This window comes from Erpetoichthys calabaricus, chromosome 8 (assembly GCF_900747795.2).
Source record: "Erpetoichthys calabaricus chromosome 8, fErpCal1.3, whole genome shotgun sequence".
NCBI classification, from domain to species: Eukaryota; Metazoa; Chordata; class Cladistia; order Polypteriformes; family Polypteridae; genus Erpetoichthys; species Erpetoichthys calabaricus.
The window spans coordinates 54,525,706-54,551,296 of record NC_041401.2 but is presented as its reverse complement, the minus strand read 5'-3'; the positions used below and the strand labels follow the sequence as shown (position 1 = coordinate 54,551,296).

The following is a 25,591-nucleotide window of genomic DNA, read 5'->3' as shown; positions in this document are numbered from 1 at the left end:
ATGTCATTGAGAGACATACGTGTTTGATCCCCTACAACACAGCCAGAATTCTGTCTCCCACAGATTGGCTGTGTGCCCATATGGCACACAGATTACAGTACAATCAATCAGTCAATTACAGATACTCCTGATCTCAACTCGTTATGTGCATAAAGCACACTGCACAAGGCTGGAATGGTCTACAAGACCATCAGCAAGAAGCTTGGTGAGAAGGTGACAACTGTTGTTGAGAGCAGGAATTCTGTGTAATTAAGGTTAACCACGAGTCAGACTCAGGGTGATATTTAATGATCTTCTTTGTATTTTTAAGCCTGAATAACTCTTGAAACAGTATTCTGGAGCCATTTAGTGAATGAAATAACATGCTGCAAAAAAATCATGAGTATCTCTAGGCGTTTTGCCACTCTATTTTAAACTATCAGTATTAATGAGTGTGGTGGAGCGTTCAACCAAAACACAGTCTTAGAAAAAAAAATAAAACTGAACTATTTTTTGAATCCGGCTTTATTGGTGAAATTGTGAATTGGTCATTAAACGTTTACATGGATAATGAAACTGATACAAATGGCACAATAAAACTAAACTGCCCTAATGTGCCTGTGTAATGCTGCAGCAGGGTGCATTTGGGACGTTGCAAAAAAAGCAAAAATGATTGCAGTCAAGTAGAACGACAAAAAATACTTTATTCTCACTAACCACAATGCAGCAAATGTTCCTGTCAGGAAAATGTTGAAATCAGTAAGCCTTAGTAGACCATTTTTATAGCAACACATGCGAATCAGGCACTGACATCCTACGCTCTCATGTGCGCAAAGAAACACACTTCTACAATCATGATTACAATGCCTGACAGTGGCTGTTATCAAACATCTCACACAAAGGACATAAACTAAATCTGAGTCAGTACGGCAGTCAACACTATACAGTACTTGTCTTTCCTATTGCATTTTTGTTGACATTTTGGTATTTGCATATTTCTGTTATATATAATAACAGTTTTTATTGTTGTAAAAAAATTATTTTTGACTTGTTATTCGCTAATATGGCTACAATGCATCTTCATTGTAAGATAAAAATTTTTAGCACAGAACAGTGTGTTATAAAAAAGAAACTGCTATTGACCAAGGAACTTGAAAATAAGGTGGCACTCCACACTGCCTTAAAGAAAGTGATGACAAAGATGAACATAAATAGAAAGCTCTCACTTCTAAGTTTTAAAGCTATACTAGCATCATGGCTAGCCACTCTCCCGCAGTATTAACAGGTACTCACTGTCTGATTTTGAAATGAGATTTCAGGCTTTAAGATTCGCACATTCTTGTTTTGCTCATGTCCGATGAAGTCACTATGCTAAAGTTATTTATAACTGTGAAAATGCTTATCAATCTATGGTAATTTGGGAATGCAAAGTAATTGTTCTGCCAGAGGACTTGGCTGTTTCCTGTGCCATACACTATTGTTTTAAAAAAGTTCTTAACTCATTTCATAGAAAGTGTGACATGAAATGTCAATATGTATCGGAAAATGAAAAAGAAAACAAATAGAAAGAAAGACAACAGCACATAAAGAAAACAGGTGTTTATTCCATGTTTCAGCTATGAGCCTCCAATGAGTGATGTGCCAAAAGGACATGCAGAAGTAAAAGCTGCGCCTCTTACTTATAGTAGTGATGACAGAAAAACATGGGACAGTCTCTTACAATTATCAGATGAATTCTGCAAATGTCTGTACAGTGCACTGCACTTACAGTAAAAGTCAAAAACTCCTTATCTTTTCACTATACAGTAACTCACCAATATTTAATATTTTAAGTTCAGTAATTTATACTGATTGAACACTCTACTCTGCAAATAAACATTTTGATACAGTAGTTGTGTGTTCCGTGCAAAAGAAATGTGTTTGTACTGTGTCTATTATTTCTTTGTGTATTGTACAGTGTAAGATTGGTAAGAAACAAGTACTGCATAAGTAAAACATATTTATAATTACACTTCAGGAATTACGAATAATTAGTACAAAAAAAAAAAACATGCAAAATACTTCAAGGTATATTTAATCAGTAAAAACTTTAGTACAATTTAATGGTTAAAATTATGTAAAACAAATTAATGCATATTTACATTGATGTAGTACTGCAGCTGTCAATATCAGCTGTTTTAATGTGTAAGAATATTTTATGAATAATTGTTGTACTTCCATAGACTCACAATGATTTGGATTAACCTTTTCAGCAGCTCCGTATGCTGCTGCTGGAGTATGTGAATTTCCCCTTGGGATTAATAAAGTATCCATCCATCCAATATGTATCTCTCTATTATAATAAAAAAAAATATCCTGGGACGAGGCAAGACTTTTTAGCCTGTGATGAGACATGACTTTTTCAGAGAGATACTTTCATATCCTGCGAGACAGACTTTTTGCCAAGTGATTTAACCACGCCCAGGACCAGAAATAAAAGACCAAGAGTAGATGACAAAGTAGAATGTCATAAAGAATTAAAAATGTTGGTGCGATTCACATGCAGAGCAGGTTAGAGATAATGAAAGTACTAAAATTCAAAAGTCTCAAAAAAATGATAGTAAAGATTGCATTAGTGCAAACAAATGGAAATTATTACTCGGTGAAATAACGTAACAGCGAAAAGAGAATGAATATATTGTTTGGATTTAAACTTTAAGTCAGAGACTTGCAGATTATCTAATTCGTGTTGCCATCAGGGAAAAAAAAGTAGTGTTTCTTCCCAATGAAGAGGCGTATCCGCGAGAATTAAAAGATTTGTTGTTTGGTGAAAGTGAAATACACATACGCGAGCGGCAGAGAGGCAAAGTGGCTGGCGCGTAGCACAGGCTCGGGGGGGGGGGGGGGGGGGGGGGTTGGTGAGCGAAGCCCCCTAGTATAATACAAAAATATAGAAACCATGTGTTATCTTAAGTTCTGCTCAACCCTATTTTAGTTCCCTCCCCCCCCCCCCCATACTCCAAAAGCAAAAAATTCTAACACTAAACATTTTGCACTATTTTAATACACAGCTCTATAAATCAAGACCACTTTTATAAATTGTTTATTAATATTTTATATTTAATGTAAAGTAGTACCTACTAATACAGTGTATGCAGCTTAGCCAAATACTAGGCTTTAATGTACTGTATACAGTTCAATCAAACAGTAATTCTGTAATGATGGTAGAATTTTGGGTGTTTACTGGATTCATTTTACAGATATAAACAGTGCATTGGTCTGTGATTCTGACTGTTTTTAAAGGTTTCATGATTGGAATTCCAATCAATTGTGCATTAAATTAGGAGAAGTTTCTTTCCTATAGCTGTGGTTGTCAAACTCTGTCCTGGTGATTCCATGACTGAAAGTTTTTGTTCCCACCAGTTTTACAACGCTGAAAGTTTTTGTTCCCACCAGTTTTACAACGCTGAATACTGAAAGGCTGCAACTACTTCAGTATAAGCTTTACTAAGGTGTTCATTAGTAAATAATGGAGAAAACAAATCTAACTGATGCCATTGTAACATATACATTTTTGGCTCAATCCAATAAAAAATTACCAAACTTTAATTATTTCTGTATTGATCCAAAAACAAGGAAATAAGACTTTACTTCATTAGGCTGGGAGTCCAACTAAAGAGCAAAACTTGTTTGGTACAGAACCCTGCAACTACAAACTGTCACCAGGACTCAGTTTGAGAACCACTGCAGTAGAGTACATTTCAAGTGCTATGCACAATTCTCATGAAAGTAACATTATTACAGTGTCCTTTTTCAACCAAGTTTTTTTTTTTTATTATTATTATTGGAAAATAATACTACCCTAATATGTCTATGCATGGAAGCCATTGGCCTCTACATTTGCCACTGATTCTTGGCCACATTGGGTATGTATAGTTTTATTTTTGGCTGACAGTAAAATTGATTTTGACATAAGACCTGTAGGCAGTTCTGGGTAGTTTAAGCTGGTCTCTTATATTTCTCTCATTTTAAAATTTGACTAAACTTTTAAAAGTAAAACTGCCTTGAAAATGTGCCTGTCTTTTCCAGTAAAATTATTTGTGGGGGTAAAAAAAAGTTAAGTTTACTGATTGTTCACCCAAGTGTTGTACCCAAAACCAAATCAACATGTAAAAAGTTTTCAGAGAAAAAAATACGTTTACTATAAAAAATATATTTTGTTGTTATTTAAGATACAGTATTTTAAATATTTCAAGTTAGTTTTTGTTTAATTGTTAAATGTTTTGTTTTTCTCTTAAATGTTTTTTTTTAGGTCCAGAAAATATTGCGTGAGAGAATTTGTTGCCAGAAAAGTAATGGAAAGCCATTTGGAGTAGAAATGCAACAAAAGTATGTATCTAGTTTATACGAGCCAGTCAATCACTAACTTAACAAAAAAAGCACATGCCTTATTGTTTTCAAATTGTTATTTACTATTTTGTATAATGACTTAACCTTATTTATTTTCCTTCTCCTTGAGAGCCATATATGGCATATCCCATTATGCAACTGTTTGACTGACAATCCTCTCCCCGCCATTTTGGAATGCAGGGCAGGTGCTGCCCTCTATCAGCAACAAAAAGAATTTTAAGTGAAATCTCTATGTGCAGGGCAGGTGCTGTGAATTCTCTATGTAATAAACTTAATAAGTTATAGCATAATGAAAATTGCATAATTAGATCTGGACCACCCTATACATGGTAAATATTGTGGTGTTTTTGTCCGGGAGTATTCCGTTTATTTTATATATTGCACTTTTACTTATATGCCCACTGTACAAATTTCATAATATAATATAGTTAATGTAAAAAAAATTAACATGGATTGTAAAAACAGAATGCTGAACACAACACTGAGATAAATGGTGTCTCTCTCTCTCTCTCTCTGTCATAGATATCTTTACTCTCTTTGCCCAAAGAAATCTCACTGCACCATTGTTGAACAACATGCAGTAACACAGCATCACACAGTGGAGCATCCATGTTGGCTTCATATAATGGTAGAGTGCTTTGCTGTGCATGTTTGAACTACCCATAAGCCATTGTGAATGTGTTGTGTCAGCTTCTGTCCATAGTGGTTACTACATAATTTTCAAATTGACATTACTCTTTGATTTACCATCATATTTAGCATAATTGTAATTTGACTGTTTAGAAAAAACAGTTTTTGAAAGAATCCCGTGTATAGTCATATTGTGTAGCTTTTCAAACTCCATTTAAAACTGCTTTGCATAGTTTAAAAATTGTTATCTGCACCCAATATTTACTATGATTTCAGACATTTGCTGGAATTGCTGAAGAGGACAGTTGTTCATGGAGAGAGTAACTCTGTCTTAATTATTGGACCCAGAGGCTTTGGGAAGACAATGGTATAAACAAGCATAAAAGTTTCTTTTTAATGTCCTATATGTTGCTACTGGCCTATGGTTATGTTTTGAATTTGTTCAAAGGAGTGTTCAATTAGGTTTTATATATAAATATTTCTTATAATGGAAACCAATCGTGTATAATATTCTGAACATTACATTATGGTATGTGTGTGTGTTGGAAAATTCATGGATCTTTAAAGTTTTTCATTACTTTCAGACAGAATGTAGGCATTCAAGAAACAGATAGTGTGTGTCTTTAAACTTTGGTTTTGTGCTATTTACCACCATCTTGCCATTCAATTCCCCTCCATTCTGCTCGGTCACAGCAAGTCTGTAAAATTCTGCTGATTCACCAGTCTTAAAAATAAGTGACCAGTTCTATATATTTGTGATCTGTAAGTTGACAAACCTGCTTAATTCAGTTCAAGGTCATAGGGGTCTGCAGCCTGTGCCAGTAATACTGGCTGTAAGACTGGAAACAACCTTGGACAGGGAGCGTGTTCATATGTCTGATAAATCAATATAACATAATGTAACATATTCAAACCTGCTTAATCCAGTTCCAGATCTTAATAGACTGCATCCATTTCCAGGACCACTAGGTGTTAGGTAGAGTCCAATCACATATTGGTTGGCAATCCATCACAGAAGATCAGTACAAATACATTAATTATAGTTTAATTGAAAAGACAATGATGGATATCTGTAGGAGATAAACTCATCTCACAGTCTACAAACTAGCAAGCTTTACCTATTTAAGAATGAAGCACAAAAGATATTGTCTAACAGCGGTATTCAAAAAGATAGCTAAAATAAATGATTCAGTGACTTTAAGAAGTTTTTTTTTTCAATTTAATAACAAGGTTTCTAAACAAAGTCAAATGATAAAACATACTTTATTTAGATGGATTAGATACTTATGATACTATTTTTTAATCTTTAGTCTATAAAAAATATTACAGATCTATCAGCACACTGAAGTCTGTTAAGAGTCTTTCTTAATATCTCATTAAGTAAACTTGTGCTTAGCAGATGGTACCTAATTTGGAGCAATAACAAATAATTAGAAATAAAAGAAAAAAAAAACTCCTTGCCGAATCTATAAAACTGGGCAAAAACTTGAAATGTCTTTATTAAATAAATGGTAAACAGTTACTGCTTTACAAAAACTTCTTTGCTGGTAGGAGACCATCATTTCTTCAATGTTTAATTGACAAAACATAAGTAGACATTAAAGAATGTTTTCAAAATTCTTAAACTGATCTAAAGAATTCAGTTAAATAATATAATGTGCACTGCAGACCTTTGTGCAAAAATTAGGAGTTGTCTATTTTGTACTTAAACCATTTTCTACTAGTTGCATCTTATCTTAAAACACAAATAACTATATGCTGAATGTGTATGTTGACCTGGATAAATTAAAGTAAAATAGCAATAAAAAAATCAGTCACTGATATGTAAAATACCAGAAAGTTTTAAGTATTGTTTAACATTATAAGGCAGATAGAATCAATGGTCTTGTTTAAAATTTAAATGTCTTAAAAAATTTTAATTGTTTTATTAATGTTTCATTTTCACTGGAAATTATTATTTTTTCTTCTTTTAGTTGTTAAATTCTGTCTTGACTGAACTTCTAGGAATGAAGCACATCAAGGGGAATGTGTTAATAGTTCAATTAAATGGTAGTGTTTTGGTTTTTTACCATTTACTTTTAGCATGCTTATCAAGTTTATTCTTTGTTGTTGATATTGCTTCATTTCTTGTTCCTATTTTAGGTTTGTTGCAGACTGATGATAGGATTGCTCTTAAAGAAATAACTAGACAATTAAATCTAGAGAATGTTATCGGAGAGAGAGTTTTTGTAAGTTTTAAATATTTTCTGTTTTAAATCAGTTGTAACTTTAACCATCTTTTGAGATACTTTTTGTTTTATTTTCTCCCTGCTCCATAAAATACCTTTACCTGAATACACTCTATAATTATAAAATAAGTTTTTCTTTCATATTCTGGTTTTCTACTCGGGATGCTTTGAATGCTATAAGCCAAGAAGTATTACCAGATTTCCTTGTCAGTCATAAGAAGCAGGTTAATTTTTCCAGTGATATCCCTGGTCTGCATGCCCAAGGTGAGCTGTAATAGTCCATCAGTGATATAAATGCAGTAGTAAACCAGCAACATATTCAAAATCCAAATCACCTCAACATTCTCTTTGGAGTAAGAATATTTTAGATATATAAAATTGTATAAAAAATCTCAATTTGTTTTCTTGTATTACAATTATTAAGAAAAAATAAAATTATCTGACATAGAGTGATAACCAAAAACATCTGTGGTCTACTAATAAATATAAAAATTAGTTTGATTAAATCTTTACATTTTGTTTCAAGATTTTAACCAAATTATATATTATAGCTTCATTTGCTATACATTTACCAATATCCCAATCATTACTTTAATACTGCTGCTTGCCAGAAGTAGGAGAATTATCTTGATTTTAATGGAATAATCTTGATTATAATGGAATTACACAATTGGATTCAAAGAATCCTAGTTTAATAATATTGAACAGAAAAATGAGTGTGTTTGCATGCATACACAAAGCTGGGGCAAGGTATGTCGCCCAGTTAAGGCTCCTGTTTACATGCTTTAAACAGAAACTATTCTCTCACTCCCTATTTCAGTATCCCAACAGAGCAATTACTATAAAGATGTCATCTTTTCTAATATCAAAGCTTTAAAGGAGAATGTATTAATTCTTCGTGCAACACTGATCAGAATATCTAAATGTTTGATATGATCATAGAAAATACACAAATGTATACTGTCAGAGGCTGGCTGGCTAGCAAGGGGATTTGTAAGGACAGAGGTGGCACAGTAAAATGAACAGGCCAATTGTGTTTTTGGGAGAGAAACAGACATAGACAGAGGCAATGAAGAGTTCCACTGCATGCTGGTGTAGACTAACTAGGACTGATCTTAATATTTTTATTTATATATCACTTTTCTTAAAGTATTGACAAAATTGTTTCACAAATTTACAGTAAAACAGCAATAAGATTAAAAGCAAAGAAAAACAATATCATAATTGTAGATACTATGAATGTTAGTGGTTGTTTATAAAATACAATAAAATGTTCATGCTTTTTGCTGACTTCACTGAAGCTTATTTAGATTGCCATCTTTGACAAGTACAGACAATGAATTGTTTATTTTAATTTACCAGTTTTGTATTTGCTGTTGTGGTCAACTGTTGATTCATTGACCATGGTTCTTTTGTTGTTATTTGCAAGTTATATCAGCTTTCATTGGCTATTTCCCCAATAGCATGCTACCCACCACAGGTCCATGTTTAGCTGAATGTTTTTCACCAGTATTGTGCTTTAAGTGTAGGGTGGCGACTAGCATGTCACTTTAAATTGTACTTACACAAGCAACCTATTAGTACCCATAATGATTGTCAATGGTGAGACAGCACCCAACTGCCTCTGTCTACTTCATGTCCTCACACAGAGAGGGTGACTGTAAACCTGGGCCTCTGAAACAGAAAGCAGTTGCTTACCTAGTTGAACTGAAGGAAACTCCCACTACACAACTGACCAAGCAGGCTCCTAACTTCTATACTGCAATTGTGAGGATGATGTATTACACAGTGGCAGGCTTGCACTTGCTCTTCTAGTTTGCTACCCAACACTTCACTGCCTCCTTTTTTTTTTCCTTCCAGCATAATATTATAATGAATACAACATGATAGTGGTATTTTATGTTTACCACTACAAATAACTTTAATTATTAAAATTACATTAAAACTAGTTTTATGTTAATTAAATTAAAAATGTACTAAAACTGTTTTTAATTTATCCACACTGATGTGCTAAATGTTTTTCTTCAATTATTAAATTATTTTGTTGTTTCTATTTTTATTTAGGGTAGTTTTGCAGAAAACCTTGCATTCCTTCTCGAAGCATTGAAAAAAGGTGGACTTTTTTGTATTCCTGATTCAGAAAATTATTTTATCTTAGTTTTCAATTCTTTAATTAGATGATTTGTCTGAGCTCAGAAATTACTAATAGTGTGGGTTTTACGTCTTTGTTAGAATGAAAGGAGTATTTTTGAATTCTCTGCACTTTCAGCTTATTTTTCTGTAGATTCTGAACTCCAGGTTATTTTTTTTAAATAAAAGAAAATCAGCTACAAATAAGGAAGCTAATGGTAGAGCAATCAACAGGTTTGTGCCTCTTTTTATGTTTGTCACAAAGGATGTTTTTGAATGCAGTACTTGTGATAAGATAAAAATGGTTAAAGGATACTAATCCTTTTCAGGTTACAAAAGATTTTGTTAATTTCTCTCAGTAAGTATAACACCTCCACATATAAAATTTGCTGCAAAAGCTGACTAAGTGCAGGACCAAGCCACACCATTAAGAGATATTCTGCTAACAGCCATTATTTCTAATCACACTACTAGGTTCTACAAAATTCTGTTTACACATGCAGAAGTTGATGTTGAGATCCATGGTCAATGTCATCCTGCAACTAACAAGGATATTTAAAAATGTCATGTTATTAAATCTCTGTATTATCATTGTCAAGCTCTGGGTTTCCTTCTCTAAAGAACCTGAAAATATGAGAAATAACCAACCACTATTATTTTTTAATTATTTTGTGTTCTAGACTACCCCTGGAATAAATAAATATCAACTTTATATGATACGACAGTTTTATTATTATTTCCCTGTTTACAACTATTTTAAATTATTTAAAGTACTGAAAACCTTGTTCGGATCTACTAGCCTTGCTAGCATCATCTGCATTATTAAGGGTTAAGGGCAGACACATAATACAGTTACAGTATGCAATCTCATTTATTTAGAATTCGAAAAAGAATGGCATAAATAAATACCACTTTATGTAGGACTTGTTAATTTTATAGGGACACTCCAATCAATCAGCCAATTTTCACTAAGAAAGATTTGATTGTTAAATTGGAAGATCACAAAAAGCGATCGTTTCAGCCCCTGCTTTTCTAAACTTTACAGTAATATAGTTAAAAGTCTCCTTTACACAAGGTATTATGGTAGCATTTTTTGTTCTTTCTGCAATGTAAACAAAAGAGTGGCAATTATGAGATTTGTTTTACCAGATAATGAGAGGTGATTTGGAATATTAGCTTTTATGTTGAAGAAAGTCCAGTAATAATCTGAGAAAAAGGATTCAGAGAAGGCATTCTGTGCAATTAGAAAAACAAGGCAAGAAAGACCTTTTTATTTTAACCTTTAAATTAAAATGGACACAGTTTGAGTTTGGCCTTCACGCTTGTTAAACTACAATGCAGCAGCTTACATTTTTAATTGGAAAAAGAAAAGATAAAGCCAAATTGCTGCTTAGTAAACAATAGGCTCGATAGCTTAAAAGCAAAATGTCTTTTATTTATAAACCTGTTAAGCATGTTAGTCTTGCATTTTCTTGATAAACAACTTATGAACATGTGAAACATTTTCGGCTTTTTTAAAAGATTTCTACTGTGTTTTGATAATAAACAACTACTATATAATTAAAATGGTAATCCATATTTATAATTCCACCTCAAGAATTACAAAAGTGTAGCTGATACACTGAAGAAAAAAAACACCTGTATAAATATAATAAATGTATATTTTAACAGCAAAAATGCTGTAGTGCCATTAATGAATGTATATTTACATTTCAATATCAATTAATTGATTTGTGTGAGAATAAACAGTATATATATAATTTTTTTGATAGAGAAATTGTGGAAACTTTTTTTTTGTAATTAATCCTTGTTTCAGATAAGTACATTACAGAAAAAAATTAAACAATCTGACAGCTTGTAATTTTGAGAAGCATTTTATTTTCTTTTATTTCGTATGAATTAGGGATAAATAACTAATAAAGTATGTACAAAAATAAAGTATGTATTTTAAGGAAATGTTATTTGTTTTAGCATTTCTATGGGCACTGAACAATAAGCTTACAGAATTTAAAATCAAAATATAATAATAAAAAATGAACAGTTAACAACTGTGTTCTACAGTTTAATTATACAAAATACCGAAGTTAAAACTATAATATGGGATATAAGGCTTCTGGTTATGCCGGAGCTTAGCGTAAAAAGTTTTTTAAAGGGATAAAGAGAAAAAAAACAGAACTGGTATCAGAATCGGCCAATCAAGTAAGATAAAATCGGTCATCTGTATCGGCCTTAAAAAACCTGATATGATCGTCCCTAGTTTTTAATTTCAAATCAAGAGTAGCCACAGTTCCTTCTCATCAATTATTAGCAGATATGACTTGAATAATAAACACAAATAGTAATATCTATGTCCTTTTTAAAAGGTTTTTGAGTCCTGTTTCTCTGTAGATTGCACCATAAACTCTCATAAGGATTATGTGCAGTTTGACAGATGGACAGTGACACATGGATCCTCAGAAACATGCATGTTAACTTGATTGGTGATGCTAAATTTGCCCCAGTGCAAGAGTAGGCATTTGTGTGTGTGTGAGTGTGTGAGTGAGTGAGTGCAGCCCTATGCTGCTGGGGTAGTCTTCAGTCTCCTTGACTTTGTCTTAGATTTAAGTGGATTGAAGGTGATTGAATGACTGCATGGTTTTATTTATGAATGTAGTTTGCTTACAACTGGCAATATGTAATAGTACTTGTATTTTTCTGTATTTCAGGTGATCGCAATAGTAGCCGTTCAGTGCTTTTTATATTAGATGAATTTGACCTTTTTGCACATCACAAGAATCAGACCCTTCTTTATAATCTGTTTGACATTTCCCAGTCTGCTCAGACTCCAATTGCAGTAGTTGGGCTCACATGTCGTCTAGTAAGACATTTAATTTTGTTTTCTTTAAAACATTCAAAACTATGTTAAGGCAGCTGCTGCTATTGTCAAAAACCTGTTATTTACAACATAGACTACAGAATGTAATTTTAGTCATTATTTTAATTAATTGTTTTCTTTATCATAAGGTAATGATATTGGTAATGAATATTGTCTTCTTTTATTTACCTTAGGATGTACTGGAGTTGCTGGAAAAGCGAGTAAAGTCCAGATTTTCACACAGACAAATTCATTTACTAACCTCATGTGACTTTAAGCAGTATGTAATAATGTTTCAGCAACAGTTATTGTTACCTGAAGATTTTCCAGATAAGAGTTTTGCTGAAGAATGGAATCAAAATATAAGGGTAATTGTATGTTCTTTAAACTTTTTTTTTATTATTTTTAATTAATTACTTTATATTTATTGAAGTAGAGTAATTACAGTGCTTATATTCCTGTGCTTATTCTAACCGTTGCTATACTTTTTCAAGATATATATTTTAATTCCAGAGTATTTCCATGGTATATTGAAAATATATCTCGATTCTTAATTAGTCACCTTTCAACTAGTTTAACTTAAAATTGTGGTGTGGAGGATTCCCTGTGCTATTAAATCTCATGAACACAGTTGTATATCTTAATGTACACCCATAAGGGTTAGTGTTCATTTGTAGCATACTATGTTTTGGCTTTACCAATACATATATATGCATTTGACTTTTTCCTTTGTGTGTGTATAATGTTTTTATTTCTTATTTCCATTGTCTTCATCTATATAATTAAACTGATTTAATTTATTTCTACATTTTTGTTACTTCCTGTAATCAGTTGTTTTTTTTCCTATTTGTAGTTTTTAAGCAGAGATGCATCTGTCGAAGAAATTCTGAAAAAGCATTTTTTCTTAAGTAAAGACTTTCGTTCACTTCATCTGTTGTTGGTAAGATATTTTTTTTGATAGAAATCCATTTGATTTGTTTTCAGTAATTGCCCGATTCTTAAATAGGTGGCTGTAAAGCCTTACTTTTAATTGGTAAACATGCTAGTTTGAATATAAGCTTATTTACAAGCTTACTAAAAACAGTTTACTAGCATACCTTGAAATAGCCAGTGGCTTCAGAAAATTTTTCCTTCTCCACTTGAACAATCGTTCTTTTTTGTATTACTACCTGAATTTTTTTGAAACATTGAAACATGCCAGAAATCATTGTGATATACACAGCAGTTGAAATGGGCAAAACGTTTAAAAAAGTATTCTTTTTAATAAATATATTCCTCCTTTCTCCATTTTGTTGAAGATGCATCTGGATTTAGGGTTTTGCTGAAGCTACTGGACCACTTGAAGAATTTTTTTTTTCTGGTGCTTTTCAGTGGCTGCTTTAGACATTTTCATGACGTCTTTGTTCTAATGAAATATAATTCTGCACTTCACTCTCGCCCCTTCAGACAGTTTAACGCATTTAAGAGAATAAATGCTTTAATTGGTTGATAGAGTCGTGTTGTGCCTTATGTTTTTTTGGGTTACAAAAACATGACACAGCAGAAAAATGGTTAGAAAACACTGCTCTATCAACACCTTTGCTCCTGGCAAACTAAAATAGATCTCCGTAACTGCTACCTCACTTAAAAACTGACACCATGCATTACTTGGATGGTTATGTTGCGTGGTTTGCATAAGTTAGTGAAGATACTACAAACTGGAATTATGGGTAGGGATTATCATTTTACTACTTTTCATAGAATTTTGTCATTATAGTAGGGCAATCTGCACTTTAAACTATCTGGCAGACCGAGTTAAATACTTAAGTACTAGAGACTTATTTTGTTTTAGTCGCACTCAAAGATAACTTATTTAGAACTTCTTGTTATTTGACATTGATTCTGTCTTCTTACAGAAACTTGAAACACTGCACCAGGACTGACATAGCCCCCTTCCCCTGCACCTATGTCAGTATGTACAAAATGAGAACATGAACACCAGTGCTACGTATTGATAATGTGGCATATCGTGAACAATGTAATATGAAATTTCAAACCTTTAAATGATAGTTTCATATCATAAAATTTTTAAAGGTAGTATATAAATATGGTATTGGATGTGTATGTAATTCTTTAGATGTACAGTAATCCCTCCTCCATCGCGGGGGGTTGCGTTCCAGAGCCACCCGCGAAATAAGAAAATCCGCGAAGTAGAAACCATATGTTTATATGGTTATTTTTATATTGTCATGCTTGGGTCACAGATTTGCGCAGAAACACAGGAGGTTGTAGAGAGACTGGAACGTTATTCAAACACTGCAAACAAACATTTGTCTCTTTTTCAAAAGTTTAAACTGTGCTCCATGACAAGACAGAGATGACAGTTCCGTCTCACAATTAAAAGAATGCAAACATATCTTCCTCTTCAAAGGAGTGCGTGTCAGGAGCAGTGACTGTCAGAGAGATAGAGAAAAAAGCAAACAAATCAATAGGGCTGTTTGGCTTTTAAGTATGCGAAGCACCGCGGCACAAAGCTGTTGAAGGCGGCAGCCCACACCCCCTCCGCCAGGAGCAGACAAAGAGAGAGAGAGAGAGAGTTTGTTTTTCAATCAAAAATCAATACGAGCCCTTCGAGCTTTTTAAGTATGCGAAGCACCGTGCAGCATGTCGTTTCAGGAAGCAGCTGCACAAAAGATAGCAACGTGAAGATAATCTTTCAGCATTTTTAGACGAGCGTCCGTATCGTCTAGGTGTACGAAGAGCCCCCCTGCTCAATCCCCCTACGTCAGGATCAGAGAAAGTCAGCGCAAGAGAAAGAGAAAAGTAAGCTGGGTAGCTTCTCAGCCATCTGCCAATAGCGTCCCTTGTATGAAATCAACTGGGCAAACCAACTGAGGAAGCATGTACCAGAAATTAAAAGACCCATTGTCCGCAGAAACCCGCGAAGCAGCGAAAAATCCGCAATATATATTTAAATATGCTTACATATAAAATCCGCGATGGAGTGAAGCCGCGAAAGGCGAAGCGCGATATAGCGAGGGATTACTGTACACTTTTTTTTTTTATTGTTTTGTAATGTTAAAAAAAAAAAGTACATGAAAATGCTGCCCTGACCAAAGCTCTGCCTGAGGCATTTACCTTGTTGCCATCCCTGTATGCAACAATATTTTTTAATGTGTTAAATGGGCCACATTAATCAGTAAAATTAACATGTTAACTTTCCAAGGCCATATATATACATATATATATAATTTTTTTTTTTTAATAAATATTTCGAAAAGGAAAAAGTTTGTGAAACAAGAAACATTTTAAGATTGATTTACTCATGGTCTGAACCACCAGTGTGCATATAACTGCCCTAACCAAACACAGACAGGCAGAGACACAAGTGCAACACACTTTATTTTACAGAGGAGAGACACTTTTCTCGTTCCCTAGAGCACAGCACAGAATCATGCACCACAATACGAATCTCAGCCCTTTTCTTCTCTCGTGCAGTCGTTCCGCCTCCACTCCCTCTCTAGTAAGCTTCATCCACTTCCTGCCGACTCTGGCTCCTCGAATGAAGTAAGGCGGCTCCTTTTATTCATCTCCTGGGAATGCTGCAGGTGGCTCATTAGCGTTACCTGGAATCACTCCCAGGTGTGGTGGAAATCCGCTATAAGAGTTCTGCAGCTCCCTCTGGCAGCCCCTAAGTAACCCAACAGGCCTGTACCAAACCCCAACTCCCAGAGTGCCCTGCGGGAATCCGTGGTGCCACAACCACCCAGGAGGGCTACCCTCCAGCATCCCAGGGGAGGTAATGCTTCAGTGACGCTCTCTCCCCTGGTCCTTCCATTCCGTTGGCATCCTGGCCAGGTAATGGCCATGGCCGCCTGTCACAATGGCTATTCAAGTTGCACAGTGAATTAATATATTTTCAAATTAAACAAAGGGAAACAGTTTTGGATTTTTCCACATATGTTCTGTTTGCTTAAAACTAACTTATTACTAATTTATATACTGACTTTCAATGTGAGAAACATACATAATATTTGCTTATTAAAAGGATAAAGAATATGTCTTACTTTACAGATAGGCAATTTGCCTGAGAAATGCTTTATTGTTTTATGTAATTTCTGTAGGTTTTCTTGAAAGATATTTTGCATAATATATTTAGGATTATTAATTGTAAAAGGCTATAAATAAACCTAAAGCCAATGTCCTATAATACTGTTGTTGTTATTTCTTATGTTTTTGAAATTGTAATATTAGATGCGTGTCCTTTGCCGAGTGACTGTATCCAATAAAACAATTAAGCCAGCAGACTTGATAGAAGCTAGCCACCTCTGCACAATGGATTCCAAAGCAAATATTCTACATGGTAGGAAAATTGTTTTTTTTTTTTTTTTTTTTAAATCATTACACAACTTAATATTTTTTTTTTTTTTTTTTAATTAGCGTGTACCTAAAGAGCCACTATCTATGCACTCTGCCTTGTTCTTGCACATCTTTTTAATTTTGGTCATTAAAGATAGATTTTTTTTTTTCATAACTTTAAAAAAACACGCTTTAAAAGGAGTAGAAGACAAGAATAAGTTTTTGTTATTAACAGCTGGTTATCTGTTCTGTTGTTCCTTTAACATTTTTGAAATTTCACAATGAACCGAGGTAGAAATCAAACATTTTAAGAACATTTTTATTTTGCAGGACTGAAACAATATATTATATAAACATGAATTAAGTAATTATGTAATACATTGAATAAAATTCTTACAAATTCAAATATACACTCACTAAGCAAACTATTAGGAACACTTTACTAATACTCCATAGGGCCTCCTTTTGCTCTCAAAACCGCCTCTATTCTTTATGGCATGGACTCTACAAGATGTTGGAAATGTTCCTTCAAGATTCTGGTCCATGTTAATATGATTGCCTGATATTATTTCTGAAGATTTGTGAGCTGTACACTCCCAAAGGTGTTTTATTGGATTCAGCTCCAGTGACTGGAAAGGACACTGAAGAACACTGAACTCATTTTGAGATGACTTTTGCTTTGTAACATGGTGCATTAATTCATGCTGGAAGTAAGCGTTAGAAGATGGGTAACTTATTGCCATTTCGGGATACACATGGTGATTTTATGCACTCTGCTGCTGCCACATGATTCACTGATTAGGTACAGTATTTGCATGGATAAGCAGGTGTAAGTGTTCCTAATAATTTGCTCAGTGAATGTATAATTGTTCAGTTGGTTCAGATAAAACTTGCAATGATAAAAAAAAAGTCATGTATTAAAGTAATAATTCCTAAGTATTTAAGTTTCTACTTGTGAGACTTAATGACTCAGTTTTTTTGACTTTATAATGCAAGTCTTCCAAGTTTAGAATATACAAATTTAGTCACTATTCAATTCATTTATAGAGTTGGACAATATGGTGCCAAAATTGTCAAATAAAAGACATTATTTCAGAACCGACGCCAAGGATACTTTGGCTAATTTGCACTTTCACTCTAAAGAAATATTAAGTGTAATATGTTCCATTAACTTTTTAATTAACACTCAGCGGTAGCAAAGTTAAGTTGTTTAGATATACTATACGTAAGTAAACTTGTTTTATTAGTACAGCATATATTTACCTTGTAGCATGTGAGTAGCAGGATAATAAAGAGGAGTCTGGCATAATCAGTGTAACTGCCCATTTCGTCTTGATACTTTTCCAGTGAGATCAAGGCATCAGTTAAAGAAAACTCTTATAGTGAAAGTAGCATGTGACATGACACATTCTGTAAAATGCGTTTGATGTTAGGGGTCTAAACAAGCTCAGAAGGGGAAGCAATTTGCTCCTATGGAGAGGCCATTTGCATGCTGATAGTTGTGTTCTAGTTATATTGTGACTGTATTTGTTTTGCTTTATTTCACTCAGGTCTTTCTGTGTTGGAACTTTGTCTGATTATTGCCATGAAACATTTAAATGATGTTTATGATGGAGAACCTTTCAATTTTCAGATGGTCTATAATGGTGAGCAATATATTCACACTTTGCATTATTTGACAGTAAACTATGCAACGTTCCATGATCTGCTCCTCGCAACTGAAAGAGGGCAACGTGGCGGATGTTTGCTGAATGGCAGACCACCCACACAATTCGGGTCGTCGAGACTCAGACTACGAATGCAATGAACATATATATATATATAATATACTGTACTTCACTTCCTTGTTTTAGCTAAACGTCAGACTGAAGTGTATGGCTCAAACCTAATATTGCACATGCTTCCCCTTATATCATTGCTATAACTCGGTGATTCTCAGTTATGTACTTGGACCATTTTTTGACAAATTCAGTGGTGCAGCAGCCCCACTGTGGCTCATTGTCTCTTCTTACTCTATATTATGTATTAATTATCACATACGCCACATGATGCATAGTCAACTCAAGAATTATTGGCACTATTCGTGAAAATGACCATGTACACATAATAAACCAAATGCTGTTCTCATACATTTGGGAAATTTACTCTAATAAAAGTTATTTAAAAAGTAATAGTATTTCACAAATCAAAAATTTCAAAATCATTGGAATTACAGAAGAATTCCTCAAATAAAACAAAGCTGGTTTTGTTTTGAAATCAACATCAATTAAAAAGTGCACATTCACCAGGAACTGTATTACTGACCTTCACAAGTTCCTGTTTCCCTGGGGTTCAAAGGTTACATAAACACATACAATTTCTTGGTCATTCATCTTTGGTTAAAACCAAAAGAGCTTTCACCTCAGAAGAGACAGAGGTTGGTGACCTATACAGATCAGGTAACTCATATATACAAAAAATACAAAAACAGTTGAAAGTACAACTAAGCACAGTCATAAAGTTTCAGAATTCTGGAATATTAGGAAATTTACAAAGACGTGAACACGTGTAACTTATTGTCCTCTCAGAGTTACGAATATAATGAGAGAGGCAAAGGAGAATTCAAAGATCACCGTTTCAGAAACTGCATGGTTTTGCAAAATTCTGAGTTCACAACTTTCAGAATGAATTTGTAGAGGCCACCTTAATGTCAACAAGTTCTTTGTTATTGGTGCACAAAAGCAGCCCTGATTGAGGGCAACCCACAAACTGCAGCACTTGAACTTTGGCAAACATTATTGGTGTTCGATGAGACCACAGTTAACGTTTTGACCATGCATGCCACCATGTAGTAGCTGTTTTACTCTGCTAGTGGTCCAAGGGGCTGAATTCTAGAAAATACCAGGACATTTTAGCCCCAATGCCTGTTGCATCCAGCAGGAGGTTGGCTCCTTGGGTGTAGATGGTCTTTAAACATGAATATGATCCCAAACATAACATCAGATGCAAAATGTGGGCAAATAGTCTGATTGCCTATTATGTCCCCCAAATACTAAAGATGGAGCAAATTGTCATTACTCAAATTATTTCAAATTCCTCAAAACCACTAGATCAGTGCTGCTAGCAAAAAGATTCAGTTGGTGCCGTGATGCATTGTATCCTACTGGTAATATAGCACTGACATAAACATTTTTTGTTAGAATTTCAGAAATTTGTCCAGAGAAAAGCACATTCAGTGTATAACTATGAAAAACCTGTGGTTATAAAGGTAAGAATCTCTTTTTCTCTCTCTATGACTGAAGTACGATAAGTAAAATGCTTTAAGTGTCACACAGATAAAATATCTGCCTAAAATAGCTGTATTCTGTCAATCTTTTTTAGCATTTTATTTTAATGATAACCTTTCTTCTGTATGTTTTCCTTAAAAGTAGCATATACAAGGTGCTAATAAAAGTCTGTGATATTACACTGCCATCTACTGGAAAAAAATTGTACTGTTAAAACCTTAGTACTTTGATATCCAATCTACCTTTTTTAACATTGCAGTACTTAGGAACTTATATTCCTTTTGCATTAGGAACTTCATAAATGGTTATTCATTCTTAAAACTGTAATCGCCAAATGCTGAAGTAATAAGCAAGTCAAAGTATTAAAAACTTTGAACAGTTAATTTCTTAAACTGTACCTGCTATTTACCAAAACAAGATATCAAAATTTATAATCAATCAACTCTTTTCAGCATGAACAATATGATCACTTTCTGAAACAGGAATCGCTTGGCCAGACCACTGGCACAGTCTTTAAAACTGCAGCACCTTTACCAGCTTGTGTGTTAGTGAATACACTAAAGACCCTGAGACAGACAACACATTACTTTAGCGTCTCTGGCATTTTGGTATTAGCCCTGACATTTTTTTTTTTTTTTTGAAAGTAAAATGAAAATGCCATTAACAGACATTACAACAACAACAACATTTATTTATATAGCACATTTTCATACAAATGATGTAGCTCAAACTGCTTTACAGGATGAACAAAGAGAAAAAAGATAAAATTAGGCAATATTAATTAACATAGAATAAAAGTAAGGTCCGATGCCCAGGGAGGACAGAAAAAACAAAAAAAACTCCAGACGGCTGGAGAAAAAAAAAAAAATCTACAGGGAGACCACCCAGCCCCCTCTAGGAATTCTACCTAACATAAATGACCTCAATCAGTCCTCACTGTATTCAGGGTTCACATGGAAGAACTTGATGATGATGGTCATGTGGTCTTCTGGCCTTTAATCCATCAATGTAGGGACATCATGGTGCTTTGATCGGGTGGTGATGGCGCAGATCACCACCACAGAAAACTGGAAAAAAGGCATTAGAGAAAGTTGGGGTTAGTACGGATTTTGGAGCCACCATGAATAATAATGATAATTAATGGAATATACAGAATATCAGGATTAAGCTAAAATGAAGCTATGAAAAAGCCATGTTAAAGTAATGTGTTTTCAGCAGTGCTTTAAAGTGCTCCACTGTATTAGCCTGGCGAATTCCTATTGGTCAGCTATTGCAAATTTTAGGTACATAACAGTAGAAGGCCGCCTCACCACTTCTTTTAAGTTTAGCTCTTGGAATTCTAAGCAGACACTCATTTGAAGATCTAAGGTTACGATTTGGAGTGTAAGGTGAAAGACATTCTGAAATATAAAATGGAATGAGATTATTTAAGGCTTTGTAAACCATAAGCAGTATTTTAAAGTCAATTCTGAATGACACAGGTAACCAGTGTAGTGACATCAAAACTGGGGTGATGTGCTTGGATTTTCTTTTCCTAGCTAATAATAATAATAATTCATTACATTTATATAGCGCTTTTCTCAGTACTCAAAGTGCTATCCACACAGGGAGGAACTGGGAAGCGAACCCACAATCTTCCACAGTCTCCTTACTGCAAAGCAGCAGCACTACCACTGCGCCACCTGTGAGGACTAAGATTCTAGCAGCTGCATTCTGCACTAGTTTCAATCGATTGATGTCTTTTTTTGGTAGTCCTGAGAGGAGTGCGTTACAGTTATCTAGCCGACTGAAAACAAAAGCGTGAACTAATTTCTCAGCATCTTTCAATGTTATAAGAGGTCTAACTTTTGCTATATTTCTTAAGTGAAAAACTGCTGTCCTAGTAATCTGATTAATTTGTGATTTAAAATTCAGGTCAGAGTCAATAGTTACCCCTAAATTCTTTACCTCAGTCTTGACTTTTAAGCCCTTTTTTTGATCAAGTTTATTTCTAATAACCTCATTATATCCATTAGGGCATGAACCCAGCATATGCAGGCTTACAAAGAAGGACACCTAAATAACAAAAGAGACTTTATGACCAACATCCTCCAAATCCCACCTTATTGATTCCCTGCCCTTTTACACCCCCACACCTTAACCTTAACCACTAAGAAAAATACTTGATTAGTCTTAATATGTCCAGTTAATCCACAGCACTATAACTAAGGCCCATTGTCTTATGAGCTTTCCCATGTAAATCCGGGTAACACAACTAGTATTTAGAGAAAGGTGATGCAATTAGGGGATAAAAACAAAGAAAATTTCACATTGCAATTATATATTCACTGCAAAATAAACAGATATGCCATTTCCATTTGGAAAAAGTAAGCCCATCTTTGGCCGAAATAACTGGAATTGCCCCCTCAAGCAGACGTTTCCTAAAAGTGTCTAGCAGTCCCTGACATGGACAGAGAGAACATTGTTTCCCACTCCTCCACGCAGAATTCTTTCAGCTGCATGGTGTGTGATGGATATCTTGCATACTCATTTCAAATCACCCCCACTCTCAATGGGTTTTCAGATCCATCCGTAGACATGGCCATCCCAGAACTCACCATTTAATTGTTTTCAGCCATTCCTTGGTGGATTTCCTGCTCTGTTTAATGACATTTTCTTTTTGTAAGGTCCACTTGCAAGCTTAAATGTTCTAACAGATGGTCTTGTATTATAATCAAGCACCCTCTGGCACAATGAAGAAAGAATTCATAGTGGATTCTATAATGATAAACTGCTGAGACTCTGATGCAGCAAATTAGCCCCAAAGCATAACATTTCTACCACAATATTTTACAGTTGACATCGGGTTCTGGTCAAATGCTGGCTTTGGCTTTCACCCAACATGTCTTCTGGTACTGTGACCAAAAAACTCTTGCTTTGTCTGTCTGGAGAACAATGTTCCAGAAGTCCAGGTTTGCCTGGGTGTTCATTGACAAACTTTAGTTTTACCCCTGATGTTCTTCAACGGGAAGTTTTTCTTCCTGACACACCTCGCATGTAGGTATAATTTATGCAGCCTTTTTTATTTTAAATACTCATGCACTTTGACATCAACAGTGTCAAGAGCTACCTGTACAGCAGGTCCTGTGCTGAAATTCTGGGGTTCTCTGAGACTTCTTTCAGAATCTTGTGTTCTGCTCTTTGTCTGAGCTCACTGGGGCAGCCCAGTCTGGACAAGTTGGCAGTTATTTGAAATCTTCATCTGTAGATAACATTCTGAATAATGGAATGGTTGACCTCCAGTTGTGGGATTTTATTTTTTTTTGTAAATGTGTTCTCAGACTTACAGGCATCCATCCATAATGTTCTTTGTGAAGGCCTCCGAGAGCTCTTTTGATCAAGGCATGGTGATAACGTACACTTCCATGACAAAGAGCGACCCAAACATATGTCTACGGTTTAAAGGCCACATCCTCTGAGAACCTCTCTAATGATGATCTAATCATTTCCTGATCTGGTGTCCCAGATTCTAATTTTAGGTTTTTGAGGTAGTGATAAATGAAGGGGTGTACTTATTGATTGCAAAATGTACATGTGGCATTGTTTGTTATATTATCTCACCCTTATCTATAGATTCTATTTAAATTAAGATACAGTATATCCACAAAAAGAAAACAAAATTCTTGGGGTTTTACTCCTTCACATGACTGTATGTAATGCCAATGACTTGGTGAAACTGGTTGTGCATCATGTATTTGTCCAGATGGCTGCCTGAAAAAGACCCTAGCTCGCTCACTGTAGCAAAGTTGTTTTTGGTTTTTGGAATGTGAAACTATTGACCAAAATTATTTGAAACCTTCATTAGTGTTATGCACACTTAGCCTTTCTTTAGTTTTAAAGAGATTTGTATTCTGTTTTCTTTTTCTGCAACTAACATTCTCACCATCCAATAGCATTTGTCAGTTTGTCACATAACTTTCCTAATTGCTTTTCCTTGGATCAGGAATGCTTCCTCCTGGTAGTTTTCTCATTCACGGTTTTGTTTTTCTGATTGCATTAGTACATGTGATGTGACATTAGAGAAAATAGGTTAAAAATAAAAGAATTGCCTTCTGCTGCAAAAGACCACATTTCTTTTTAAATATAACCATTGCTCAACAGTTGCTGATCTTTTGGTGCTTTTTTGTTTGAAAACAACTAAAAGCTGAGAGTGTTAGTCACTGATGGCAGCATGACTTTGTGATTATTAGCATGCTTCACTCGGTGCACGGCAGCTCTCATACACTACACACACAGATAATGTAACAAAAAAGATCTTTGCCACTGAAAAACCCCGACAAAATAATTTGGGTAAAATGCCTCCATTGCTGTGGTCAGCTGGCTCTTACCTCAGATGAGTTGGCTGTTCTTTTGTGTTCTGCTGTATCATAGTAAGCTGGGATAGTTCCTGTGCACAAGCCAAGCAGCATTGTAATAACTTAGTAATGATTAGATAATAAAAGATAACTTTCCTTATGTGTAGTTTAACATGTTCTCAAAAACTACTTTTTGTATTTTAAAGGCTTTTGAGCATCTGCACCAGCTGGAACTGGTGAAGCCAATGGATGGACCTTCAGTACGAATACAGAAAGAATATCAGCTTGTTAAACTGCTGCTAGACAACAGTCAGATTATGGAAGCCTTGCAGAGATATCCTCAGTGTCCAACCGATGTCAAGCAGTGGGCTGCATCTGCCTTTGCATAGCACTCACTATGTGTATGTATGAAGAACACACCACAGTGGTGCATGTATACAAGTTTAATGATAATGTCATCGCATTAAAAATATTCAGATATATGTAGTTTTGACTAAAATGTCTTACATTTTGCAGCTACAAAAAACAAATGGTAAAGCTTGGTTTCTAAGCCCAGTTTGCATCAGTAATGTTATGAATTTGGTTTGTCTGATTACAGAATTGTAATTGGGTGTTTTTGCAAATGACATTTTATCAAGAAACACTTTTGTAGATGTTTCATTTTACTTACAATTAAAAAAAAAAAAAAAAAAACTTTGGGTACTTAGTTATTTTATGGATTTAATGACTTGGAATATTTGAAACCTTTTCCAGACACTTAAAAACATGCATATTAGTAGCATGTACATTATTTATTCTCTTTAGATCTTGTGCTTGTTTTACTATTGAGTGGGCTTATTGAATACTAGCAGAAATACCCAGCGTTGCCTGGGAGGAAAATAAAGTTTTTTGTTTTTTTTTAATTGTTTGAGAAAAATATAATAAAAAAACAACTTTAAAAATAAATTAACAAACAATAAAGACTCATTAATGTGTTTGTCTTGCATGTATGTTATCATACAGTTGACGCTCAGGACCGGCCAACTCTAGTCCCACATCAATAACATCTCCCGTCTGCATATTTCCACTTGCGTAACATTAATCGTATTCGCCCCTTACTCACTCCCCACACCACTGCTATCCTTGTTCATAGCCTTGTCACTTCTCGTCTGGATTATTGGAATTCCCTTTTCTTTGGTCTTTCTCACAAATCTCTTTATAAGCTTCAACTGGTCCAGAACTCAGCTGCCCGCATCATTGCTAGAACCCCCTCTGTTCACCATATCACTCCCGTTTTGCAGCAGCTTCATTGGCTTCCAGTTCAGTTCCGAATTCAATTCAAAATTCTCCTACTAACTTTTAAGGCTATCCACAACCTCGCCCCTCCATGTGTGTCTGACCTCTTCCATGTTGCCATTCCCTCCCGTACCCTTAGATCCTCTTCCTCCATCCACTTGACTGTCC

At 34.6% G+C, this 25,591-nt stretch overlaps 1 protein-coding gene across 1 annotated transcript in view; it reads left to right on the top strand.

Annotated features, from left to right (window-relative positions):
- orc4 (origin recognition complex, subunit 4) overlaps positions 1-24,630 on the top strand; it is a 33,531-nt gene extending 8,901 nt beyond the window's left edge. Inside the window, exons 3-14 of the mRNA XM_028806526.2 lie at positions 4,271-4,347; positions 5,275-5,365; positions 6,972-7,047; positions 7,141-7,226; positions 9,291-9,339; positions 12,062-12,213; positions 12,405-12,578; positions 13,064-13,150; positions 16,444-16,552; positions 18,099-18,194; positions 19,728-19,795; positions 24,355-24,630. Of these exons, the coding sequence (XP_028662359.1) occupies positions 4,271-4,347; positions 5,275-5,365; positions 6,972-7,047; positions 7,141-7,226; positions 9,291-9,339; positions 12,062-12,213; positions 12,405-12,578; positions 13,064-13,150; positions 16,444-16,552; positions 18,099-18,194; positions 19,728-19,795; positions 24,355-24,537 (1,248 nt within the window). The 3' untranslated portion in view covers positions 24,538-24,630. The remainder of the gene's footprint in view (positions 1-4,270; positions 4,348-5,274; positions 5,366-6,971; positions 7,048-7,140; positions 7,227-9,290; positions 9,340-12,061; positions 12,214-12,404; positions 12,579-13,063; positions 13,151-16,443; positions 16,553-18,098; positions 18,195-19,727; positions 19,796-24,354) is intronic.
- Positions 24,631-25,591: the final 961 nt, after the last annotated feature.